The sequence below is a fragment of the Drosophila yakuba genome, chromosome 3R, assembly GCF_016746365.2.
Source record: "Drosophila yakuba strain Tai18E2 chromosome 3R, Prin_Dyak_Tai18E2_2.1, whole genome shotgun sequence".
In the NCBI taxonomy this organism is placed as follows: Eukaryota; Metazoa; Arthropoda; class Insecta; order Diptera; family Drosophilidae; genus Drosophila; species Drosophila yakuba.
Window position 1 is genome coordinate 24,386,897 of NC_052530.2, and position 23,207 is coordinate 24,410,103.

Consider the following 23,207-nt stretch of genomic DNA (forward strand, 5'->3'; position numbering starts at 1 on the left):
CCTCATATGATTGTTATGATCCCTTATCGGGGGAATATAAAAAAATAAAAGTGAAAAACCGCCTTTGCCCCTTTAATTTATATAGAAAAACGGAATACTATCATTTAAAATATTATTACAGATTTGAGAGGCATTTTACTTGCTCTTGATCGACCTCAAAAAGCCATAAACTATTTTAACAAGTAATTTGCATACCAATAAGAGGCAAGCAATAAAACTCACAAGTTTCCCCGAGTTTAATGGACTTTGAATAAAATTGAACTAATTTCGGTGGCATATTCTCGTGCGGTAATCATCCATGGCTGCTACGTAAATAGACATGATTTCATAAACTATTTGAATTTAATGGTTGTGTCATTTCACAGTCTCCCGAAAATTGATTACTGCCTTCACCCAATAAAAGTTGACTGATCCTTGGCCGAGGGCTGTGTCGGTCGTAAAATTGTCCATAAACTTTTTTTTTTTCCACTTGTTTGGCAATTGTCTCGTTGCTCGTTTAATTTTTCAACACGACTACGACTTTCCATATCGTGGCAAATGACTATTAGCCAATGTAACGAGTGTAACGACGAGTGCCAGTGCCCCATTGTCCTGGCAAACAGTGCGTAACGGAAGTTTGTCGTCCTTCCAAAAAAAAAAATGAAAAAAAAAACCAAAATGCCAAAGACGATGTGGGTGGCGTAGCAGCGAGTTGACGACGCATTGATTAGCGCGTGCCATTTGCCTATCATAAATGCCATAAATTGATTGTCGTAAAGAAATGTCAACGAGGAAGTTTATTTGTTTTACGAGCCCGGCTACGAAACGTTTTACAGTCGGTAAAACTGATATAGAATTTCTCTCGGGGGGCGCCGTTTGCGTAATGAGTAAGTGACGTCGGTCCATAAAAAGGGTTCCTTGTGCCGCGTTAAAGACTGGCACGCCTACGTCGCGTATACGCAATTTAATAGCCGCAAATATTGGTCACAAAAATGGGATTGATTGACGCGCTCGACAAAGGTGGCTTTTCAGAGGTTCCGTTCGTTTCGGCATTTTCAAATTGTCACGCTAATTGTGGAACATGTGGGCGTGGCCGAGGGCCTTTTGGTATGATTGTTTTTCTGTTTTTTGGAAGGGGGAGAGGCGAACGAGCGTGTTTCGTGCAGACAATTCGACATTGCTGTCATGTTAAATTCATGACACTTTGTGACTGGGCTCGTAATTGATTAACTTTGATTTGAAATTGTTTTCGACTGGCCAAAGTTCACTTGCATGCCAAATCCGAATCCGCATAGTTATCCGCATGTAAATACATGGTAAACAAGTCAACAATCTGTTTACCAGAAAACAAAACAAAAACCTAAAAAAAAAATCACCCAAATTAAATCCTTGGCCACAACAACACACACACACACATCAGCTCCGGGGGTCAAAATGCATTTCAAAATACGTAATTTCGCACATGGCCAGACAATTTTAGTTAGTGTTTGTTGTACTTTTTGAGCCCAGTTTTCATGCTCAGGCTGTACGGGCTAAATAAAACATTAATCCATAAATATTTCATGTTGCCTCCTTTCGCATGACGAAATGTCTTGGGGCTGAGCAATGCGAATGCTTTTTGGCAGAGCGCAAAACTTCTTAGCCAAATGCGTTTTATTAATCAGTGTGTGCATGTGCCTGTGCCACTCGAGTGCACTCACACACACACTCACACGCACACACACACACAGGGTTCCCTCGATTGTGCTTACATATTCATAAATGCATAAAGGTAGAATCGCAAGGAAAACATTTCGCATCACTCTATATCAAAACTCTGCCCCGCCTTTCTCCCATTTTTCTTTCTCCAAGTGTATGTGTGTGTGTGTGTGTATTTTTCTTACGGCCATCTGCGAAAGCTCTGCTTGCTGCTTTCTCTTTCTCTTTTGTTTGCTTTTAATTTTCGAATTTTGAAATAATGCCCGTAGTTATTTGCTTAAGTGTGCGTATAAAAATCAAGTATACGCATGCCATTCTAGCACATTTCTCTTCAGTGTGTTCCACTGCTTTTCGCACAGAACAAAGTTCGAGAGTGAAAATATCTCGGTTGCTGCAGTTGCAAATGCAAAAATTCCTGCCTCCATGGCAATTGCACAGGTGTGGAGTGGATTGACGTGTGGGTTTGATTTCAACTTGCAGATATCAGCTAGCAGCTCCCTTAGATGCGACTGGCTTACAATGATATCACAGACTGACTGCCTCGTTTAACGAGCACAAACAACAGACATAGACCCTCTGCTGTTGCCATTTAATTAATTAACAAAGCATTCAGAATTTATCGAAAGAAGTTTTGGCAAAATGCAGCTAGCAAAATGCAGCAATTAAACGAAGAAAGTTTGCCAAATAAAGCCCACAAAACCAACCAATTAGGGCCTGCCATTCGAGCCAAAGTCAATCTCCAGACAACCCAAAACCTGAATCATCCTTCCATGACAAGTCGAATCTTTGCCCCAAAAGAATGCGCAACTAACTAATCTAATTAGGCGCACAACAAACATCGAAGGATATACCCATACGTATACTACATACTACACATAAGAAATGCCTGGCTCTCGTAAAATGAATTTTATGACAGTGCATAAAAATGTTGAATGGAATTAATGAGCAAAAATTAGACATTAGCTGCGTGAAGAGCAGATACAGATACCACCACTCAAGCATTCAATGACCGCAATTGACATTTATGTGGCAAAGCGGCCTGCGACTGCGGGATAATCGAAATAAAATGCAATTAATTGAATTTATCGCTGCAGTTAGGGGCACTAAACTTTATTCCACACCCAAAAAAGACACAAGCGAAACTTTGGCATTGAGCAGATTGTAATCTGTGAATGGTGTATAATATTATATTATACTTGTAGGGAAAAATAGGTAAATAGTGGATTTTACTGTGACATGTAGATATTTTTTTTAGGAAATTGCACATGGCTTGATTAAAAGTTGGCAGGGCAGCAACTTGGACAACGGTTGACAGTTATTTTCACAGTTCAACGATAAATTTATGAGCTTTAAATTACACATGTCCCTTCGTCATAAATCATATCGCAGGGACAGATATGAATTTTGGGCGGATAAAGAAGCTGGGGAATACTCGTATGCACATCCACTATTGGTATTGGCTGCACTGCAAGTGTTTCGACTGCAACGGCAAACATTGCGACTCCGTATACCAACCAAGTCCCTGGCCCATTCTTGCTCCGTATCCCGGCCATAGTCCAATCCCAATCCCAATCCCTATTCCTGTCCGCACTCGTATTCCTATTCCTGTTGCAATCCCAAATCGAGTCGCCGGCCTTTGTGCATTGCCACTGACCATTCATCCGGCTCGTTCACTTGCACGTCGTCGTATTCATTCCTTTTGCCACGGTTGCACATTGTCACCGGAAGTGGCACACAACCGCACAGCACACTAACACACCAGCACACAAACACACACACAGTGGCACACTCAGTTCCAATACTTAGACCATTCCTGTTCCTATTTCCATTCCCATTCCCAGTGCCAGTGTCATTTAGCCGTTGACATGGCAGCCAACCAACTTCCTTCGACTTTGGCCAGCTGCCGCTTGACTTTCGTACACTGCAAACATAAATAATTAAGCCCAAAGTAAAAAGAACTAAATTAATCGCTCGATTTATCAATATCCTGCAAAAGATATACTTAATATAGATGCAGTACGAATTAAATAGTTGCACTCATAATTAAAGGTACCTTTATTTTCTTCCAGTGCAGCCGCTTCCCTACTGTCCTGCTCCACTTTTCCCCTTGCCATGGCAAATTCTATGCAGTTTCTTATTCTGTTTATATGGCAGGCAGCATTGGCATGCAACGCATGCGTGTGGCACATGCCACACATGTCGTGTCCAGCACCAGGAGCTCCTCCTGCGACGCCTGCTGCTGTTCCAGCTCCTGCTCCTGCTGCAGTACTGCCACTGCCGTTCCTTTCCAGCTGCATGTTGTTGAGTTTCATGAAGTGTTTGCGGCTTTGTCGGACAACAGCGACATCAACGTAAACTGATGGAGGACGGTCACCGGGAGCGGACTGCCGGCTGCCGTTGAGAGCGATTAAACTTTTTCGAGAAACCGAAAAGGTCCGATGATCATCAGCATTACAGATATACGGCAGTGGCCAGGGTCGGGCTGGTTTTTATGCCACGCATTACGACCATAATCCCAACGGGGAGGCGGTGAACACGGCCACCGAGGGCCATCAAATTGCTGCAAGGTCCCTCATAAAATGCATAACTAAAGCGCAGTCTTACACTTCGCATTCATAGGTGCACAATGGTGTTTTGCCCGCCTTCCTCGCCAGAAACCCCTTTCTTCATCTCGTGTCCTTTATTAGATGTCACGTGTTTGTTGTTGCATCCGTAGTTTTGTGGCTTTGCGGTCGGGTGATAAATTTCATTGTCTTCGCTAGTGCTGGTGTCGCTACTGCTGCTTCTGATGCTTCTGCTATATGATCCCCGTTTTTTTCCCATTCATCTGCGTCCTTCAAGCCATATCAGCAGGAGCTATCCGAGTGAGCGACTTGAGGCCCTCGCCACGGCATCATCAGCAGGTCAGGATTTGGTATGGTGCACAGTGAACAAATTCTTTGAAACTGCGCACCAATCTACATAACAATATATAATAGTGAAATGAAAAGAAGTCAAAGGAAATATTGATAATGAATCGTTTCACGGTGCTATAGCCATATCTATACAATAAAAGGCAGAGCTTGTTAAATTCAATGATATTATATACCTATATTTTTCTAAGACTCTCAATATGTTAAATACCAATGACTTTCACTAGTTTGTTTCACTGTACAGTTGCAGTCATGTGTGCCATCGGTTGATCTAACAAATGACACAAAACTGCCAAACCAAATCACTATGAATGTCGCTTGAGTTTCGTCATTCGGACCAAAGTTGTCCCTCCCCCCAAAACTCTATGAGACATCATTGGGGATACCCCCCAGTTTCCATCCAGCACCCCTGCCCCCTTCTGTCCCGCTTGGGGCTAACGAATTTTGACAGGTGCCATTATTAGTTCAGCACTCTGGCATTTTTTTGCGGTGGCTCCGCTCTGGTTTTTGTGTTTTTTTTTTTTTTGTCGGTTACCCGTTTTCGGTTGGGTTTGGCTTTGTTTTTGCCCTGTGCGTTCTAGAGTTTTATGGCCATAAGAGTTTTACTCCTCAGATGGATGACAGCAATAAAAAGAGCCCACAGACACGGGGACCTTGATGCGGCCGTACCGTTTTATCACACGAACACACATTGCTCATACGCAACGGTGGCCACAGGCTTCCGCTTTCCGTTGGCCTCACTGGGTGCACTAATTAAACTTGCGCTCGCCTCTTATTATGGCAGCATTGCATGGCATCGGTTAATGTGAGTTACACGACACGGCACTTGCCGCACACCTTTCCAACCCACCTCTCACCTCCCAACTCCCAACTCCCACCCATTCACCTTTCACCCCTCGAGGGAGATGGGCACCTGTTTTTATGTGGCCGTCGCATTGTCTCCCAGGTGAAACTGCTCTGCGGCGAGGGCGTTAAGCATTTATGTGCGCGCGTCTAATTAAAATAAGTTCGCATGGCAATGGCACTTCAAAGTCTAAATTGTCCTTATGGCTTACTTCGCTCCAGCTGCGCAGGACCCAAGGCGCTGCGGACCATTCCGCATCGCCGTGCGATGGTCACCGCACCGCCGTCAGATATATATGTAATTATAATATTTTTTATTAGCTCATCTGATATGGCGGCAAATGGGGAAATAACATAAATTGCACCGCCGTTCCCTCTGCGTGTGTCCTTCGGGTTGAGGGGGCTTTGATTTGCCCAGGGTCGATAAAAAGAGCAGCTCTAAAAAGTGGACGAGTGTACGCCGTTCTTTCAATTCTCTTATACAAATTATTTGTTACTAAATGTCACCACCTTAACATCTTAATAATAAGATATTTTTTTTTAATTTATAAATTAATTACATATGTAATTATACTATTTTTCAAAACAAGCAATCTAAGGCAGTTGCCAGTTAATCATTTTATTATTAGGGTATCCAAAAGTTTGTGGCCGAAGTTCAGCTGGTCTGCTTGTTTATTTTTTGCAGGTCGCATTGTTTGTTATAAATTTTAATATACTAAGTATATATGTATGTACTATATATGTTGCAGGTATCACGGCAGCAGTAGCAGCCACAATGAGACCACGCCCCCTTTCCCACTGCGGCCAGACAGAGAGAAGGGGGCGGCAAACAACAAGGCTCTGCCGCTTTTTATCCTTGTGGCTGTCCGAAAAGTCCTCGTTTCGTCGTTCCCCTTGAGTTGATAATATAAATGGAAAAACGAAAGGTCGACATTTATTATGAGGCTTTATCAGCAGAGGACATTTGTTCTGTTCCGTTCTGTTCTGTTCTGTTCTGTTTTGTGTTATGAGCCGAGGATATTCGGCTACTTTGTACCGTTGCAGGACATTGGTGGGCAGGACCTGCTTCGCATCCTGTGCGAAAACTGTTTGCTTCATTATGGCCCGTGGTGGTATGTCGTGGTTGCCCGTTGGACGCAGAGGAGGGCACGTGTTTTCGTTTTCCTTGGGGTGGCATCTGTATCAGTTAGCAGTCATAACCGTCCGGTAATATGCCAACAAACGAAAAAAAAACTTCTTGGCCATAAATTACAGGGTTCTGGGTATATGTTAATCATTTCGTGCATTGGCAAACTATTCGCACACTCTTCGGCGCCGGACAAACGTTTTGCGAGTGACCCAATTAAAGGCTGGCATACTTTGGGGGGCAGGATGTGTCACGACATCTGAGCGGAGACAAAACACAAATGCATATCTGATGTCAAGTGGCATTGTCGCCTGCCAGCTGCATTGTTGCTCCGCTCCCGTTCGTCCTGTTGAGTGTCTAATCTGCTGGCACGAGGATATAGGGATATATGCCATGTAGATGGAGATGTAGATGGAGCCACTCAGCTGGCATTGAGCTCTGCATGCGGCCACAGCCCCAATGCCGTGCGGAATCGTGCTGAGCGTAAAAATCCTCAGTGCCCTGCTATTTGCGCATTTCCGGTTTCCGTCGCACAGCTGCACGTCCTGTTGAGCCCTTCCCCCCGCCTCGTCCTGGCAAGCCCCTCGTCCTGCCAGCCGACTGCAGCTGCTGCTGATACATTCTTTATATTCTGCAAATATCCTGTTATGCAGAAAATGCTTCTTGCTGCCGTGTCGTCTTAGTGGAGGCGACAGGCTTTCAGCCATGGGAATTATTAACTAAACATGCCTTCGAGAGGCGTGGAAGGCTAAGCTGTGGCATTTCGAAACCGAGCTTGTAACCTCATATTCATAATATGCGCTAGCTTTACACTTGTATAGATTTCTATGCTTGAAAATCCAGCTATGTTACCGATATCCTACTTATATACAATACTTGTTTCTGTTTATTGCTGCTGCCTACGTTCTCATCTTTCCACGGTTAGCCGCAATTTGCCAGAATTTAAACAATATTATTTCCTAATTCAAGTCGGCAAATAAGCAGAGCGCTTCTAAAATACAGCTGCTATTTTTCGTACGAGTCTAAATATATCCATGGAAAAACTTTGCCAGCGAAATGTACTTATGCGTATGTACACAGCATTTCCTAGTCAAACAATCTATTTTTCCCTTCGCCACCATTTACATCCAGAGCCAAGTTGAAATAAGCAATGGCTTGGATTTCACTTTTTATGCTCATGTATTTTTTTAGGCAAAGGCAACTTGGGCCAACATTTGCACGCCTGCGAAAGGAATACAGGACGAGGGTTGCGGATGACACATTGAAATCAAAGTCAAATGTAAGTAAATAAAACATATTGTTTCTCTTATAGGAAGACATTTTGCAAAATTACGCCGATTTGCAATGCAAATCAAACATAGCGCCATTACTTTCTGCGAGCTAACACAGACACACACACACACGCAAGTCGGGCGAAAGTGAAAGTAACGCATATGTTGCTTAAAAATGCAGCCATCTCAGCGTCCTTGTGTCTGTGTGTGTGTGTGTGTGAAATCTTTGTGATAATAGACACACTCACACGCACGCAATAAATATAAATGGGGGCTCGTGTGCGTGAGTGTGAGTCTGCTGGTTTTAACCTGCGGCAAAAATGTGAAACAAGAGCCAGCAGTCGCGACGCCCAAAAAAAAAGAAAAAAGGAAGAGCAAACAACAAAAAGAATTGGCGCAAAAATATGTTTTAAACATTTTTCTCCGCTTTGCATTTTCCGCCATCCCTTTCCGCAGTTTTCCACATTCCCTTCAGCATTTTGTCGTTGTTCTGTTTTTGTAAATTTTTGATTTGTTATTGTTGCACGTGTTGTCCTTTGCCTTTGTTATGCCAATCCATCCTTGGCGGCCCAACTGCGAAGCAGCTGCCACGGATCCCTCTGTGTGTGTGTGTGTGTGTGTGCCCCATCCGGGACATAAATGTTTTTAACGAACTCACCTGTGAGGCATACGCATAAGTAGCACAACGTCTTCTTCATGTCACCTGTGTAAATGGAAAAGCACCGCTCCTCGACGGGGCAAAAAAGCAGGTAAGATGAAAAACAACAGCAGATAGCGATGGCCAAAAGCCTCGGGGGAAATGAGCAACCAGCCAGGGAAACTGCCATATGCAGAGATCATAAGGCAGAATAACAACATAATGCAAAATCACTTCGACTGAATTTTATGGCAGTACAAAGTGTTCTGCAAATCGATGACTCAAACGTGGGCTTTAAATAAATGAGAATATGCTTTCCAACATTGATTTTCAAAATAATATTGAAACTAATAAACTCAATAAAAAAATCTTTGCTGAAATATTCTCTAAGAAATAAGAACACAGGCCTGATGTTTTATTTTTACAAAATTTTTTTGTTCGTTTTTATTTGTTTTCTTTCAATATATTTATGTATACATAATATAATTTTTGTTGTTTATTCGGTATATTTACTTATTTTCATCATTTCTATGTTGCAGTTGTTCTTTGTTTTCCATCTCGCCTGTTATTACACTCTTGTTTCTGTGTTATTTTTGTGTTTTTTTTTATCTCTTGTTTGCTGTCACCTAAGTATAATTTCTCTATGCATTTCGCCTCTTATGGCCATCCAGCGTCTAGCTCTAAAACCTTCCCCCAAACCGGTCGGGGTCACCTCTGCTGCGAGACCATCTCGATGAGGTGGTGACCTCCACGCTTCGCTGACATTGTTGTAAAATATTTTGCTTGCATTTTGCTGCCGGGTTATTCGGGTTTCTTTGGCGCGTTGGTATACAAATACGCAACCAAATTGCCCGGGATTTTTTTTATTTGTTTGTTTTGTTTTCAACTATAAATATTTTTCTTTTGAATTTCTTGTTATGCTTAATTTGATTAACTCTTTTAATATTCGTTACGTTGTTTCACTTGTGTGTGTTTTCTTATGCAAATGCCGTTCTTATGTGTGTATGTCTGTGTGACTGGTGATGCCGTATTTAAATTGTATATATATTTCTGTTTTAGTGTATATTTAATACTTAGCTTATGCATTAGGTTTTCAATTTTCGGCTTTGTTCTTGTTCTTGTTTTGTTTGGTTTGGTTGTTTTGGTTGTTTGCTTATGTTTTCGGCCCTTTTATTCCGCTACAATGTTCTCGATTTTTTCATCCTGTTTGCCCTACGCCTTTGTGTTTTCCTTGTCCTAAAACACACTCAAACATGCTTAAATTTCTACAAAATATTTGCAATACTGCAGTCGATATCTATACTTTGTTTACTTTAGTTATTTGCTATTTACTTATCATATTTTACGTCTGTATATATATATGTATATATATATATATATTGTTCGTATAATATCGATATCTATGTTTGAGTTTGTATCTGTATCTGTAGCTGTATCTGTATTTGTATCTGTATTTGTATCTGTATTTATATCTGTATCTGTGAGTGTGTTCTGTCCTTGTGTCGAATGGCTTTCAAAACTTTTTGGTTTTAGCTTTTGTTTTCCTTTTGATGTTTGTTTTGTTAGCAGCTTTTGGTTGTTTGCTCATCGTTTGATTTTTTTCTACATTTGCATTTGATTTGTTTACAATCTTAGTGTAATTTTAATTGCATAACATGCCCTTCATTCCTTTCGCCTGGTTTATTGCACAAAAATATCCTGTTTGCCTGCTCAGTAGATGCTGAATTTGATTTGGTTCCAACGGCTATCGTGGCTAGTACGTTTACTATAATATTTCTGCCTTGTATTTGCATCTGCAAATCATATTCTCCTGCCATATCCTTGCTGGTGTGTAATTAAACTTACGAAAACACACACACATACTCAGAACTGGGAATACTAGTATGCAGTGCCATTCACGTTGAAGGGTCTGCCAGCATGTAAATATATATAAATGTTTGTAGCTTAGATAATACTTTTATTTGATTGATTTTCGGTTTCGCGTTGCTGCAATTGGATCTCGTTAAAATTTGTTCTCCCCCCGTTTAGTTTAATTTATGCTATGTGCTTCCATTTGCATCGCATGCTGTTGCTTTTCGCGTTGCGTGTGTGGTAAATTTCGCTAACTGCTCCTGTTTCAGCACTCCAGTTAATTACACTTCGAATTGACTAATTGGTAATTGTAGTTTATGGTTAATAACTGCAATCGTTTCAGTGTGTAGTTGGCTTTGAACCCAAACCGAATTAGTAACTCAAAGCGAAGGACTCGGAATTGAATTACGCTTGACTAATGGTGGAAACGGACTATGATCGGAACAGAACCTGAGTCGATGAATAATAATAATAATAATCATCATCATCCGGCAATATAGTGCACACACTACACAGTATCCTTGTAGTGCTCTGGCTTTTGTTTTTATTTCTGTTTTTGGGATGGGCAAATCCTTCTGCCAGGATTTGAACCTCTCTGCTGTATATGTGACGTGGGCTGCCATGTGTATAAATACTTTGTATATGTTCATATATATATATATATAGACGTATATAAATGACTTAGCACAGTTTATAGTTACACAACATAAATACATACAGTTACAGCTGTTATTAATATATTTTAATGCTTTTCATTTATCTTTTATATTTGTATATTATTTAGTTCGTCGTCTTTGTCAGCTTGTTTTATGCTTTTTACCATCCACAGTTAATTCTTATTTAGTTTCCAACTCTTCACTATTTCTACGTGCCAACTACCCATTTTAACTCTTTACTGATATGTAGCGCAAACATTAACAAACAAACCGATAATATTTTTTTTTTTTGATTTTTTTTTTGTCTTAACTATAAACTTGTTCACTTATAAATGTCTTTTAATTTCTTTGTTTTCCTAGCCAAATTTTGGTTTTCTGCAAAACTGTTTTTTTAAGATTATTTTATTTTTCGTTTGGTCAACAACATTTCAAATTTTTTTTCTGTTCTCGCATTTTCGTTATACTTAACAAAATTCTAGAAAATAAAATAACAACAAAAAATGCATTTGTCAGCTTCACTCTGCTTGCATTATTAATCCGGCCCAATCCCGCCCACTTTAAAATCACATCTACATCTAAGTCGCATGCCATGCGCCTCGTAGTTTCTCTAGATTCTAGTGCTAAAAACATTTAAATATACAGTACGATTGCCCCATGGGACTGTGTGTGTGTCCTGCTGATCCTCAGATCCTTGGCTAAAATCCCCGACCCTTCTATTCGTACTGAGTGAGCGCATCCAACGGATACACATCCGTATTTGGTATTTGTATCCGTGTGTGTTTTTGTGTGTGGGTATTATCGATAGACATTTAATGGTGCTAGGGCCACACCCGTGTGTGTAACTAAATGCTCGGCTGCGTTTGATGCAAAAATTCCACTAAAAAATGACATAACAAATTCCACGCTGCAATTCACTGGGGATTGGGGCGTGTCAATTGCAAATCAAGCCTCGTCCTTTCGTCCCTTCGTCCTGTCGTCCTTTGCAGCTTAATTGTCCGATACGTATGGCGATACGATGCGAATGCGATTGCGATTACGTTACGTATGCGTATTGCTATTTCTAGTACTTGGGATTTCTGCCTGTTGTTCTTGTTGTCATCATTTTAATTGGTTTTCATTTTGAACATCTATTTGTGATTTATCATCCAACGCACACAACACAATAAACAATAAATATCATTTACCATACGCTGCTCGCATCTAGTTTTTCTTCTCTATATGTAAAACACCGTGTGAGTGTATGCTTGTTTCTGTGAGAGTGTTCTCTATACGGCTTGTATATATATATATGTATAAATATATATATATATATATATATATGTTATATAAGCATGTTTGTTTAATGCATATGCTGTATACTCTATGTACTTATCAACCAACTCTAAGTCTAGACTTTACCACTTTACATTAATATACTCTACACTTTTAGTTGTATTTACCATATGACTATTCTTATGTTTCACATTCATGTTATGCTATGTATTCTCGATCCCTATAGCTTTTTGTGTGAGTGTGTCGTGTTGTCTATAAGTTGATTAATGCTTGCCTTTGGGATATCTTGTCCTATGTCCTGCGCAACTGTCTCGGTTTTTGGGCTGCAAGTGTGTGTTTATTGGCTTATATGATTAGGCGATAATATCTACTTTATTACGGCTATGCTCGATTAGCTAATATCAATTAATATCATTCGATGGCATACTTTGATTGTTTTCAATATATTTTACTTGTTTAGGGGAGTTCTGCTCTCTCTCTAACTCTCTTTCTCTTTCTCTATATATTTTACTCGTACTCATACCACATACATATTTTTAGCTACTTGGATATTCTGTTTGGTTATCGGTTCGGTTTCGTTTTGGTTTCGGTTTGGTTTGGTTTGGTTTTGTTTGGTTTGATTTGATTTCATTTGACTTGGTTTGCTTTGGGTTTCCTTATCGCTTTCGTTTGGCCTAAACAACAGAGAACTAACACAACAAATTTGCAGCTAGCCACTCCTCATCTGGCAACTGAAATAAAACCATAAACGTAACATGTACAAACATGGATTAGTACTGGCGTGTTTTCAAGAGTAAGTTGTTTTGGAGGGAGTTTGAAACATTTTTGCGGCTGCTTTGTACATGGCTCTCCTGAAGCGCTTGTTGAAAGTGAAGCGAAAAGTCATAATGAATTAGGTTGTGAACTTTTAAGCAATTTATGGACTGGTCTGGGCTGGCTGGGCTGGACGTTCCTGTACTTTTTTTTATGATTATTTTATATATTCAGATACTTCAAACTGCGAGTGCTGGTGAGACCGTGTGAGTGTGCGTGTGTAGGAACCTGTCTTTCGATTGCTGATCGATCACAAATCGGTGTGAGTGCGTGAACTTTCAGTTGCATTCTATATAGGAAATGATAGCAGGACATGACGAGCTAGTTGGCCAATCAACTGCACTTGGCCCGATAACTGGCAGTTATTTCTAAGCAGTATCATCTATCATAGTTTATAGGCACTAGTGCTAAGTGTGTGCGGGTGAGTGAATGTTGCTCTTTCTCAAATTTTCTTTCTATTTTACCATTTTAATTTCACACACTAATCACTTAATAGTGTGCAAAAGCTGGATGAATGAGAAACGACTTTCACTCGCTCCGTGAAGGTAGTGTACAAGTGTGTGTCTGTGCTAAGCTAAAACCAAACTGCGCACAAAAGTAGGCAATGCAAAATGATGCGGATCCTGCTGTGGGAGGAGGGATGATGGGGGGTTAAGGGTTGTTTGCATACACGCACACACACACATATTTGCTTGAATACATGTGTCGGCCTGCCTGTGTGCGCGTAATTAATTTTAACGCATTTTTAATTATGTTTATTTTAATTTAATGCTGCGACTATGTTTGATTTAGGCTGCAACAACCCACTCGATTTATGTTTTCCTTCGACCAAATTTTAATCCTGGCCCGCAATTTCTCCCGCTGCCTTATTAAATTAATAATTGTTGTTATTTTTTTTATACGCGCCGTGCTCCAACACAATTACATAAAGCATTAAATATGTGGCTCGTGGTGTGTTTGTGTGTGTGGTGGTGTAAGCAACTAGGGTTAAAAATATGCTCGCTTTCTTTTCATTTTCTTTTTTTTTTTTTGTTTGCATATACATAATAATTGTTTGCTTCCGCCGAAGCTTTTTCAACGGGCGTTGACAGATAATTATGCTCTAGTTTTATATATATATAAAGATATATATGTGGGTGTGGGATTTCGGATTTTGCATTCGCGCTTGCTTTTTGTTTCTGGGGTGCAGCTCTCTAAAATCGCCAAACTTCAAGATGCCATCAATTGTTTTGTAATTTGTGTGTTCTGCGCTTCGCATTTTATTTACAGCTCAGTTTGGTTTTGTTTCTGTTCAGAAAATTGCGGCTGTACTTAAAAATTTTGCTTGGATTTTCGGTTTTTTTTGGCTTTTGGCGTTTACTGTGCCTGCAAGAGTAGAGGATAAACCTTAAAAAATAATATGGGTGTTAGTAAGAATTGGAAAAAAGTAGTAGACGGAATAAAAGTAATTGTAATGCAAAAACGTGGCTTATTTCTCAATACAACACACAAATTTCAGATGCATAAATAATTCTAGGAAATTGTTTGAAATATTTGAGCTCACGAGATAAACAAATAAAGCGTACAGGCTAATTGGCAAATACATATATTACACGTAAAATAAATAGCACTAGCGCCACAAATGGTTTATGGCAAGATTACTAAGCAATACATGCAAAATACAGTACTATACATATTTCACTAGAAACGGCTCTAATATTTATTATCCAAATGTTTATTTTAATATTCAATATACTTTGTGTTCAATTGTTTTACAACCTCTCCTATATTCGGTATACTAATGTTGTTTCATCAAAAGCATGCATGCATATTGACAGATTACAATTGTCTCTGTCCACATTGGATATTCAAATGCAAAAGAATAACATTAGCAGGCAAAGGCATTCGAATGGCGATGGTATATTTTGATAGCAGCCAGAAATATGTACGCATTTCGAGTGCACACACAGCTGCCGAGCAAACAACCCATCGCACACCCTAACGAACCGAACGAATCCCATCGAATCGCATCGAATTCAATCGAATCGAATCGAGTCGAATCGAATCGCATCGTATCGAATCGAACCGAGCGAACTACAATGGCATCCAAAACACATTCAGAACTTTCAACAAACGTACTAGAGATGCACGAAAAATGTTTCAATGTGTCGGGCGGGCAACGAGTGTATCTATGTGTGTATCTGTTTCATGTATCTGTATCTGTATCTGTATCTGAGTGGAAGAGGCACCTACCTGGGGGCTCACTTGGAACTGCTGTATCGGATAGGCCACCACGCCGGCGGCCTGCGGAATGGCGGTGCCGGCCACGCCCGTTGCCAGCTGCTGGGCAGGTGAGATCTGCGCCTGGGTGACGCCTTGCCAGGTGGCCGGAATCTGCACTCCCATGCTGCAACGAGAGTTGGTAGTTTGCAAACATGAGTACACGCAGAGAAAAGTTAGATAGAACAGTTTCAGTAAGGTTTTTCCTTCTTAGAAATTAGTTCTAGTGTTCATAGAGAGTTCTTAGTGAAAGCTTAAAGTTAAGTAAATATTTCTTCATCATTGAGGTTCCACAACGTTTTCTCGCAGTGCAGAGCTGCTGCATTTGCTGATCCGCTGGTTAAAGTCCCCGGAGCGTGGTGTGCGCCACAATTATCACGGGCAGCATAGTCGCCGGATGGCAAAGGGATTCGCAACCAAAAGGGCGGCAAGTTGGGGGGGCAGGGCAGCGGAAAACAAAATTTACGCGACTGCGATGCAAATAGCACGTTATGTTGACAGCCCGACGGACGCGAGCGCGGAAATGTATTTCATACGGCCGCAGACCGAGGAGGGTGCAAATGAAAAACTTTCGCAATTAGCAAATGAATTCACCCATCCGTCATGTTGTCGTTGTTGTTGTTGGTGTCGTCTCCGTGGCTCTTATTGTTGTTGTTGTTATTGTTGTTTTTGCCCAATCCCTGGTGGCGGTTCAATCATTGCACAAAGTACACAGATGGAACGGGCAGCTTTTGGATTTGCATCCGCGCACGCAGAGAAAATATGCGCACTTTCATAGATAAAACTCTGGCTAAGCAAATTATGAAAGCAAATGAAAGATGGCCTGTTAACCACGCGATTAGTTTGAACGCCCACTATAAACCTTAATTTATGCGAGTTTTTAAATTCATTTGGTATCACATCATGTTACTGGTTTATCTCCATGGTACTTTACGGGCATAGAATCAGCCAATAAAATTATTGCGCGCAAATCCATATGACAATGGATGCCACCCCATTGAGCTCCTAATCCCAATCCCCAACCTTCCTCCACTCGCACTCACCCCATGTATCCCTGCTGATAGCCGCCGTACTGGCCAAAGTGATAGCCCTGGATGCCCTGCAGGAACTGGTTCTGCACGGCGGCTGCACTGGCCGCCGCCGGAGTCACCGCTGCGGCCGTGGCCGAGGATGCCGGATAGGTGGGCGTGGGCGAGTACCAGCAGCCCGTGGCGGCCAACTGTTGTCCGTAGGCGGCGGCGGCGGCGGCCGCGCCCACACCGTACGGGAAACCGGCGGCAGCGGCGGCGGCACTGTTCAGCGCCTGGGTGGCGATGGTCTGCGCATTGTTGGGGTCGCCACTCTCCTTGCCCCACGAACACTTCACCGGCTGGGCGTTGATCTCTGTGTTGTGCACGCCCACGATGGCGTGGGTGGCCGCCTCCTTGGTGGAGAAGCTGTCGAAGAAATGTGAGAAAATTAATACGATATTGCAACATAATAGCGCTATGGAAAAGCTTAAATTAAATGATAATATGTATAAAATATGTTTTTGAAAATATAAACACTTTAAAGAGGAAATTTCTGTCGTATTAACTACATATTTAAGCAGACTTGACTTACCGCACGAAAGCGTATCCCTTGTCCTTGAAGACGCGGATCTCCTGTATCGCGCCGTAGGGGGCAAAGGTCTTCTGCAGGACCTCCTCGCTGAGGGCGGTGAGGGCGCTGTTGACGCCGCCCACGTAAACGGTGCAATTGGAGGGACTGCTCTGATTGTAGACCTCGTCGAAGGTCAACGGCTTGATGTTCTCTGCGAGGAGAAATGGAGAAATTGCGTTGCAAGGTGTTACTCGTCGTGTGTTGGGTATGATGGATCTGGTTTTAATGTTGCCACCTCGAACGACAATTTATGGAAGGCTGGTTTTTTCAGTACGAGTCGGTTTTTTATTCGCCAGCTGCATGATTAATATGCAAATTAATTAACGGATTTACCCGCAACAACGGCAGCAACGCAACGAAAGAGCAGCCTCGGCAACGTTTTGGTAATTAAAATAACCGCATGCACTTAGTCAATATGCTTGTGTGTGTGCGGTTCCTATATGCATGTGCTACACTCGCTGAATGCGTGTGTGTGAGTCAGTGTGTGTGTGTGTTTGTGTGTGTGAGTGTGGGCTGAAGGGGGCGGTGCTGCAACACCATTTATCGTTGCTTTCTTGTTGTTGCCGGTGCATATTTAAAATTGTTGCGGTTGTTATTGCATTTTTTATTATACGTATTTTGTGGATATACATTTTTCGTATGCCGTTTTATTGTCGCCATGCTTTTTGCACTCACTGTACGCCCTGTACATACATACATACATACATATGTATGGTAATGGTCTGAAACAACCCCACATTGTCGTTGTCGTTGTCGTTGCCCTGATTGTTGTTCCGTATGCGCCATGAATGCACGTATTTGTATGCAAAAGCTACACTAATTACTTCCTTTGAGGTTAAAACTAAATTTGCACTTTTAAAAATAATGCCTGCCTTGCGTGTTTATGTCTTTGTTTAGTTTTTCGTTGCGATTTCCACGCATTCTATTGTGACCATATAGGGACTATAGCCCTAATGACACTCGCACAGATCGAAGGGTTGGCATTGGGATATGGAGCTGTGTTTGCGAGTGAAGAGCTTGTTGCAAGGACCTTCGGGATCCAGGCCTATTTAACATGGTCTGTTAATGGCAGGGCAACTGCTGGCCAACTACCTCCATTTCGACCACTCAAAATGCCATTGCAGGATGTCTGGAATTGTGTGTGTGTGTGTGTGTGTTTGCGACTGGTTTTTTGTGTTGCCTTCGACTGCGCAGCGAACATGCCGAAGAAACACACAAAAATATGGCTCAATGACATGCAACAGGATTGCTGCACACACACGCCACCGCACAACAACAACAACAACAACAATCACAGCTCCAAGGCGAGGGTGCAGCCGAAAAACACGGAAAACTAACAAGCTCGAAAATACTTTCAAAATCGTATGCGCTTTGGCCACGCACACACACGCAAATCAGAGCAAGAACACTGGAAAAAATTAACTCTTGTCTGTGTAGGTATTTAAACATTTTGTTTTACATATTTAATGAGCTAGCGCAATTTGTTTCTTTACGCTTTAAATAGGAAATATTGCTCTATGATATTGAAAAGTGACTTCCAATTGTTCTCAGTGGGCACTCACTCACTTTAGAGCGTCATGTTTCACTAATTTGCACTTGGCTGTGTGTTTGTGTGCGCCTGCATTTCGTTTCGTATTATTTCCACTTTTTGTTTTCTCTAATTTCTTTTTTACGCTTTTAAATAGGTGTAATTAAATTTTGAAAAACTTCAGCCAACGAGCCTCGTGACCGGTGCCTTGGCGTGGAGTTAACTTGGCCAAGTTTCATGTCAGCAGCAAATTAAAGCACTTTCAGCGCCAGCATGGCCATAATTATCGCACATTTTTGTCTACGACAAACCATGTGCATTCCCATTTCCCCCCTATGCCCAATTTCACAATTTCCCAATTTCGCATTTTCAATCCGTGGGCGTCGTGGGGCAGACACAAATAATTGGAGTCTGGTCAGTGCAATGGCCATTATGGGACCAAAATAGCCAAAATGCGAATGCCAACGGCGAGCCGGCAGGTGCTCCCATTTCTGCTGCCGGCTATTTGAAATTTTAATGAGCAATTATAGGCATGTAAAACTAAATCATGAAATAATCACCGAATCATTAACATAAATAATTCACATTTTTACACGCCGGCAAAAACAACACGAGCCTGGAGGACGTGGCAAGCACTTGAGCACATTCAAAAGTAATTAATATGCATGGAAATTCTCTGGGTTTTTTTTTTTTTGAGGGTGCTGCCAAGGGGCGTCTGGCAGGGGCGTGGCAGTATGCTAATTGGAACGCACTTTGGTTTCTACCAAAAAGAGATACTTAATCGATATTTGGAACAATTCATTTTTAATATTTATTACCGCTTAAATAGAAAGTTCACCTTCTGCTTATTTAAACAAATATACCTAATGCATCTATATTTAGGTCCCTCGAACGCATTGAGGCATTTAAACTTTTGCTTAATTGTGCGCAACTCTGCATAAAATGTTGATTTATTGCGTCAACTGGCGACTGCCGGTAACGAGTTCACGTAACTCCAACTTTTGCAAATATTTTCCTGCCAGTTGGCCAATAAACTACCACCCACACCCAACGCAGCCGGGTCAAAAGCCAAATAGTTTGGGCAAAGAAATTTGTCATACGACAGCGCAGTCGTCTTTTGTTGTCGGCATATTGTTTCTGGTTAATTAAGTTATTACCATAATGAGCTGGCAGGTATTTCGGTTCTTATTTATGGGCTTGCAGCGGAATAGAGTCCTGGGTCTTGTTTGACAAAGGTAAAAACTTTGCGGCAACTTTCCCTTTTTTTTTCTTCTCGCAAGGCAGGGCCATAAAAAAGGTTCGCGGCAAATGCGTTTGTTGTAAACTCAGTGTAGGTAGAAAAGGGAAGGAGGAAGGGGTTGAGAAACTCTTAGCCAGGACGAAATTGCAAAGCGTCGCCAAAATTGTCACAACTGTAAAATGCGCAATTGCGCCGGATCGTAAATCTTTAGCAACAATGGGGCAGACACATGAGTGGCCCACTAAACGCGAACAGGCGGACGAACGGACGGTTGGACGTGAAATGTGCAGCCTGCTTAAAACATAAAAATGCCGGGCCAACTGGATGGGATTGCCAAAAGAATCGGGCAAAGTGGCTGCGTAAAACATGAAGTAATGCGAATGCCAAATGCGAAATGAGTTGAGTGCTACAAATCGTAAAGTTTCGCCAGCAGTCGCTAGGCGGACCATAAAAACCTATACCCATACATCCATATAACATTTTCTTCATTCAACCCTTGCATATGTGAGCGGGACATAAAAAGCCTTTAGTGATTGTGAATTTCTTCTGCCGACTCAGCCCATCGAGGCGATCAAAAAATCAAAATTATTTCGCTGTCAAATTGCTAATAATAACTTGTATTACAGGATGCCCCCTCAACTACCCAAACAACCGCTCGGTAATTTAGCTTTACTCCACTTCAACCCCATAGAGCAGCAGATAGATAGAGAGGAGCAGACAAAACCGTGACAGAGTCAAATAAACAATGAGACCAATAAAAATACGCTTAAGCTTTCATAGGCGTTTTTTATGACAACAATATAAATGCAAAGGGAAAATATTATATTCGGGAAAGTCCCGCCCGCTCTCCTCTTCCTTTTCCTTTACATTTTCCGAACCCTTCAACAGTTTTCGGGCCTTTGCACGATAAATTCCACCTTGACTCCAACTATTTTCCCCCAAATATTCGTTGTGTAACCCTGTTTGCCTTGTGTGTGTGTGTGTGTGTGTTGGTGTGGGAGGTCTTTTATGATAATAGTTTCGTGTTGGCAAAATTTATTTATCTGATTCCCTCCGACTCTTCGCCACTCACGGCGTATGTATGTCTAACAAATAAAAATTATGTTAAAACATGCAAATATGCGTTAAGTTTTGATTTATGAAAGTCGCAAAGGGCGGGGAGGGGCAACCCCGCGCATGTTTGTCCGCTGTTAATAATGATTACGCCCCGGCCTAAGGATATAGTTACGGTTAAGGTCCTGGCAAGTTCTGTGCGGTTGACAACGATCCGTGGCCATAAATTGGGGGGCGTGTTGCTGGGCCCAAATGAAAATTGATTTGCCGGGCCTAATTGAATGGGGTTTTTTTTTTTTTTTGGTTTGTTTTGGTTTTTTGTCTTGCTTAGTAGCGCCTATACTTATTTTGGGGTCGACTAATTGAAAAAGTTAAAACCAAATTGGGTACAGGCCATTACGGAAATTAAACGCGTGCGGTTCAGAAAGGACAAAAATATTAAGAAAACATAATCTGGCAGAAAATTTTGTGCGACGTTTATAAATAGCAAGCGGTTTTCCGTCGCCTTTTCCCCCGATTCTCCCAGCCATTTCCCAGCATCACATTTGGCCCTAGCATTGTGCCTGTGTCGCCCTACCTTTGGCATTCATTGCCATAATTTCCTGTAATAAGAACGACGCGTCGTCTGGCTCTCAGTTCGACCCGGAATTTCGGTTCGAGTTTCAGTTTGTGTTCGAGTTCGAGTTTGGGGTCCCAGGTCCGTAGTCCGTAGTCGAAAGTCCGGAGTGTACGCACACCGGAAACTTTGTTGGCCTGCCGAGTGGAGTGACACTCATGATTTCCTTACCTTTACTCGCCGGCGGTTTCCGTGTGGCCCAATTCGTGCGAATTGAGCGGGAGCCAAGCCACTGGCCATTCATGGCCGTAATGGCGCTTTCGGCTTCCTGCGGGGCGATAATGAAGACAGAGACACGGTCAGAAGCAGATTCGCAGTAAGGAGGACACGGTGAGAAATCTCAATCAAATAAATACGATTTTTTTTAAGTAATATAAACTCAGTGGTTCATAAAGAAATCTATGTAAAGAAGTAGGTAAATTAAAGCGAAAGTCTTAGTCATGTTTTTATAAATAATAAAAAATCTACATGAGATTTCTACACCATTAATTTTTTGTAATATTTAAATATTTTTTTGTGCGCGTGCATTGTCGAATTCAAAATAAAGAGCCTGCGCACGACTGCATAAATATGCACTTAAATATGCTAATGCCACTGGCGGCTCTTACCGATTTCTTGATGAAGGATACAAAGCCATAGCCCTTCGACTTCAAGGTTTGTGGATCGCGCACCACGCGACAGTCGCTGCAAAAAATAAAAGATGGAAAATAACACGAAATGTAAACATTAAAGTGCCAAAACAGAGTTCACTAATTCTTAAATATATATATGTAAGGCATTAAAGCCAGTTTATTAATAGAATCATGCTGGATGTGTAACAAAAGCTTGCGGGATGACAATTAACTGAGATGGCGCCTCCTCGGCTCTGCTGGCGATGGCTGCAACTTGAAGACTCAACGACTCGACGACTTGACCCTCCGACACACCAACTTATATGCTCGGACTTGATCCCTCGACGACTACTTTCAACTTGACAACTGGACTCTAACTTTTTACGATCTTATGGTAATTTTCTGCTCTTCGTATGCCTTGCACTCGCTATATTTTCTCGACGCTAGTGATGTTACTTCCTTAAAAACTCTCGTAATGCTATCCCTTAGTGGGCACGTTGATAGCTATCGATAGCCAACTCTACTTTACATTCGGCCATCCTGATAATCTGAGTCTGACCCAGACGACGCAGCATCTTCGTTATCCGCTACATATTTCCAAAGCTTCATGTTACCAACACTGGTAGAAGTAAGAGCTGGTCCTTCACCGAATGCTGCCTTCTTAACATCGTAACGCCCATTTCGCTTCACCTTGGTTACTGTGTATGGACCGATGAACGAACTGGCCAATTTTTTACCAGCCACAAATTGAGTTCGCTTAATAGCAACCAGGTCACCTTCTTTGTAGAGCCTTTCCATGACTCGGTTCTTGTCGTAGTTCCTCTTGTACGTTTTTTGGGCTTCTTGAATTTGTCTTCGGGCCTCCATTCTCATCTGGTTTCTTTCTTGATCGAAATCATTGGCTATTTCTTCCTCCAGCAACGACAACACATTATCGCTCACTTTGTTGTGCATTTGTACCCCAAATAGTAACTGGAACGGGGTCTTCTTTGTGGAGCAGTGGACATGCGAATTTATAGCTCCTTGAACTTGCGCTACAAACTTATACCACTTGGATGGATCTTCAGCAGACAATTTAGCTATCATTGAGATAATGCATCTGTTTACACGTTCAATTTGTCCGTTTCCTCTGGCAACTCCTGTTGTAGTCCACACATGCTCAATTCCATTTGTGGTCATATGCTCTTGGAATTGATTTGAC

At 41.7% G+C, this 23,207-nt stretch overlaps 1 protein-coding gene across 5 annotated transcripts in view; it reads right to left on the bottom strand.

The window, feature by feature from the left end:
- Positions 1-8,879: 8,879 nt before the first annotated feature.
- Positions 8,880-23,207, bottom strand: part of LOC6538190 (polyadenylate-binding protein RBP45) — an 82,803-nt gene continuing 68,475 nt past the window's right edge. For 2 of the 5 annotated variants that reach the window (XM_039376823.2, XM_015193213.3), the window contains 6 exons: positions 22,004-22,079; positions 21,567-21,663; positions 16,920-17,109; positions 16,361-16,753; positions 15,291-15,444; positions 8,880-12,976 (listed from right to left, as the gene is read on the bottom strand). In XM_039376823.2, the coding sequence (XP_039232757.1) occupies positions 12,935-12,976; positions 15,291-15,444; positions 16,361-16,753; positions 16,920-17,109; positions 21,567-21,663; positions 22,004-22,079 (952 nt within the window). In that variant the 3' untranslated portion in view covers positions 8,880-12,934. Of the gene's footprint in view, positions 14,445-15,290; positions 15,445-16,360; positions 16,754-16,919; positions 17,110-21,566; positions 21,664-22,003; positions 22,080-23,207 lie in introns of all 5 variants that reach the window. The other 3 variants (XM_039376825.2, XM_015193214.3, XM_039376826.2) reach the window with 2 other exon arrangements.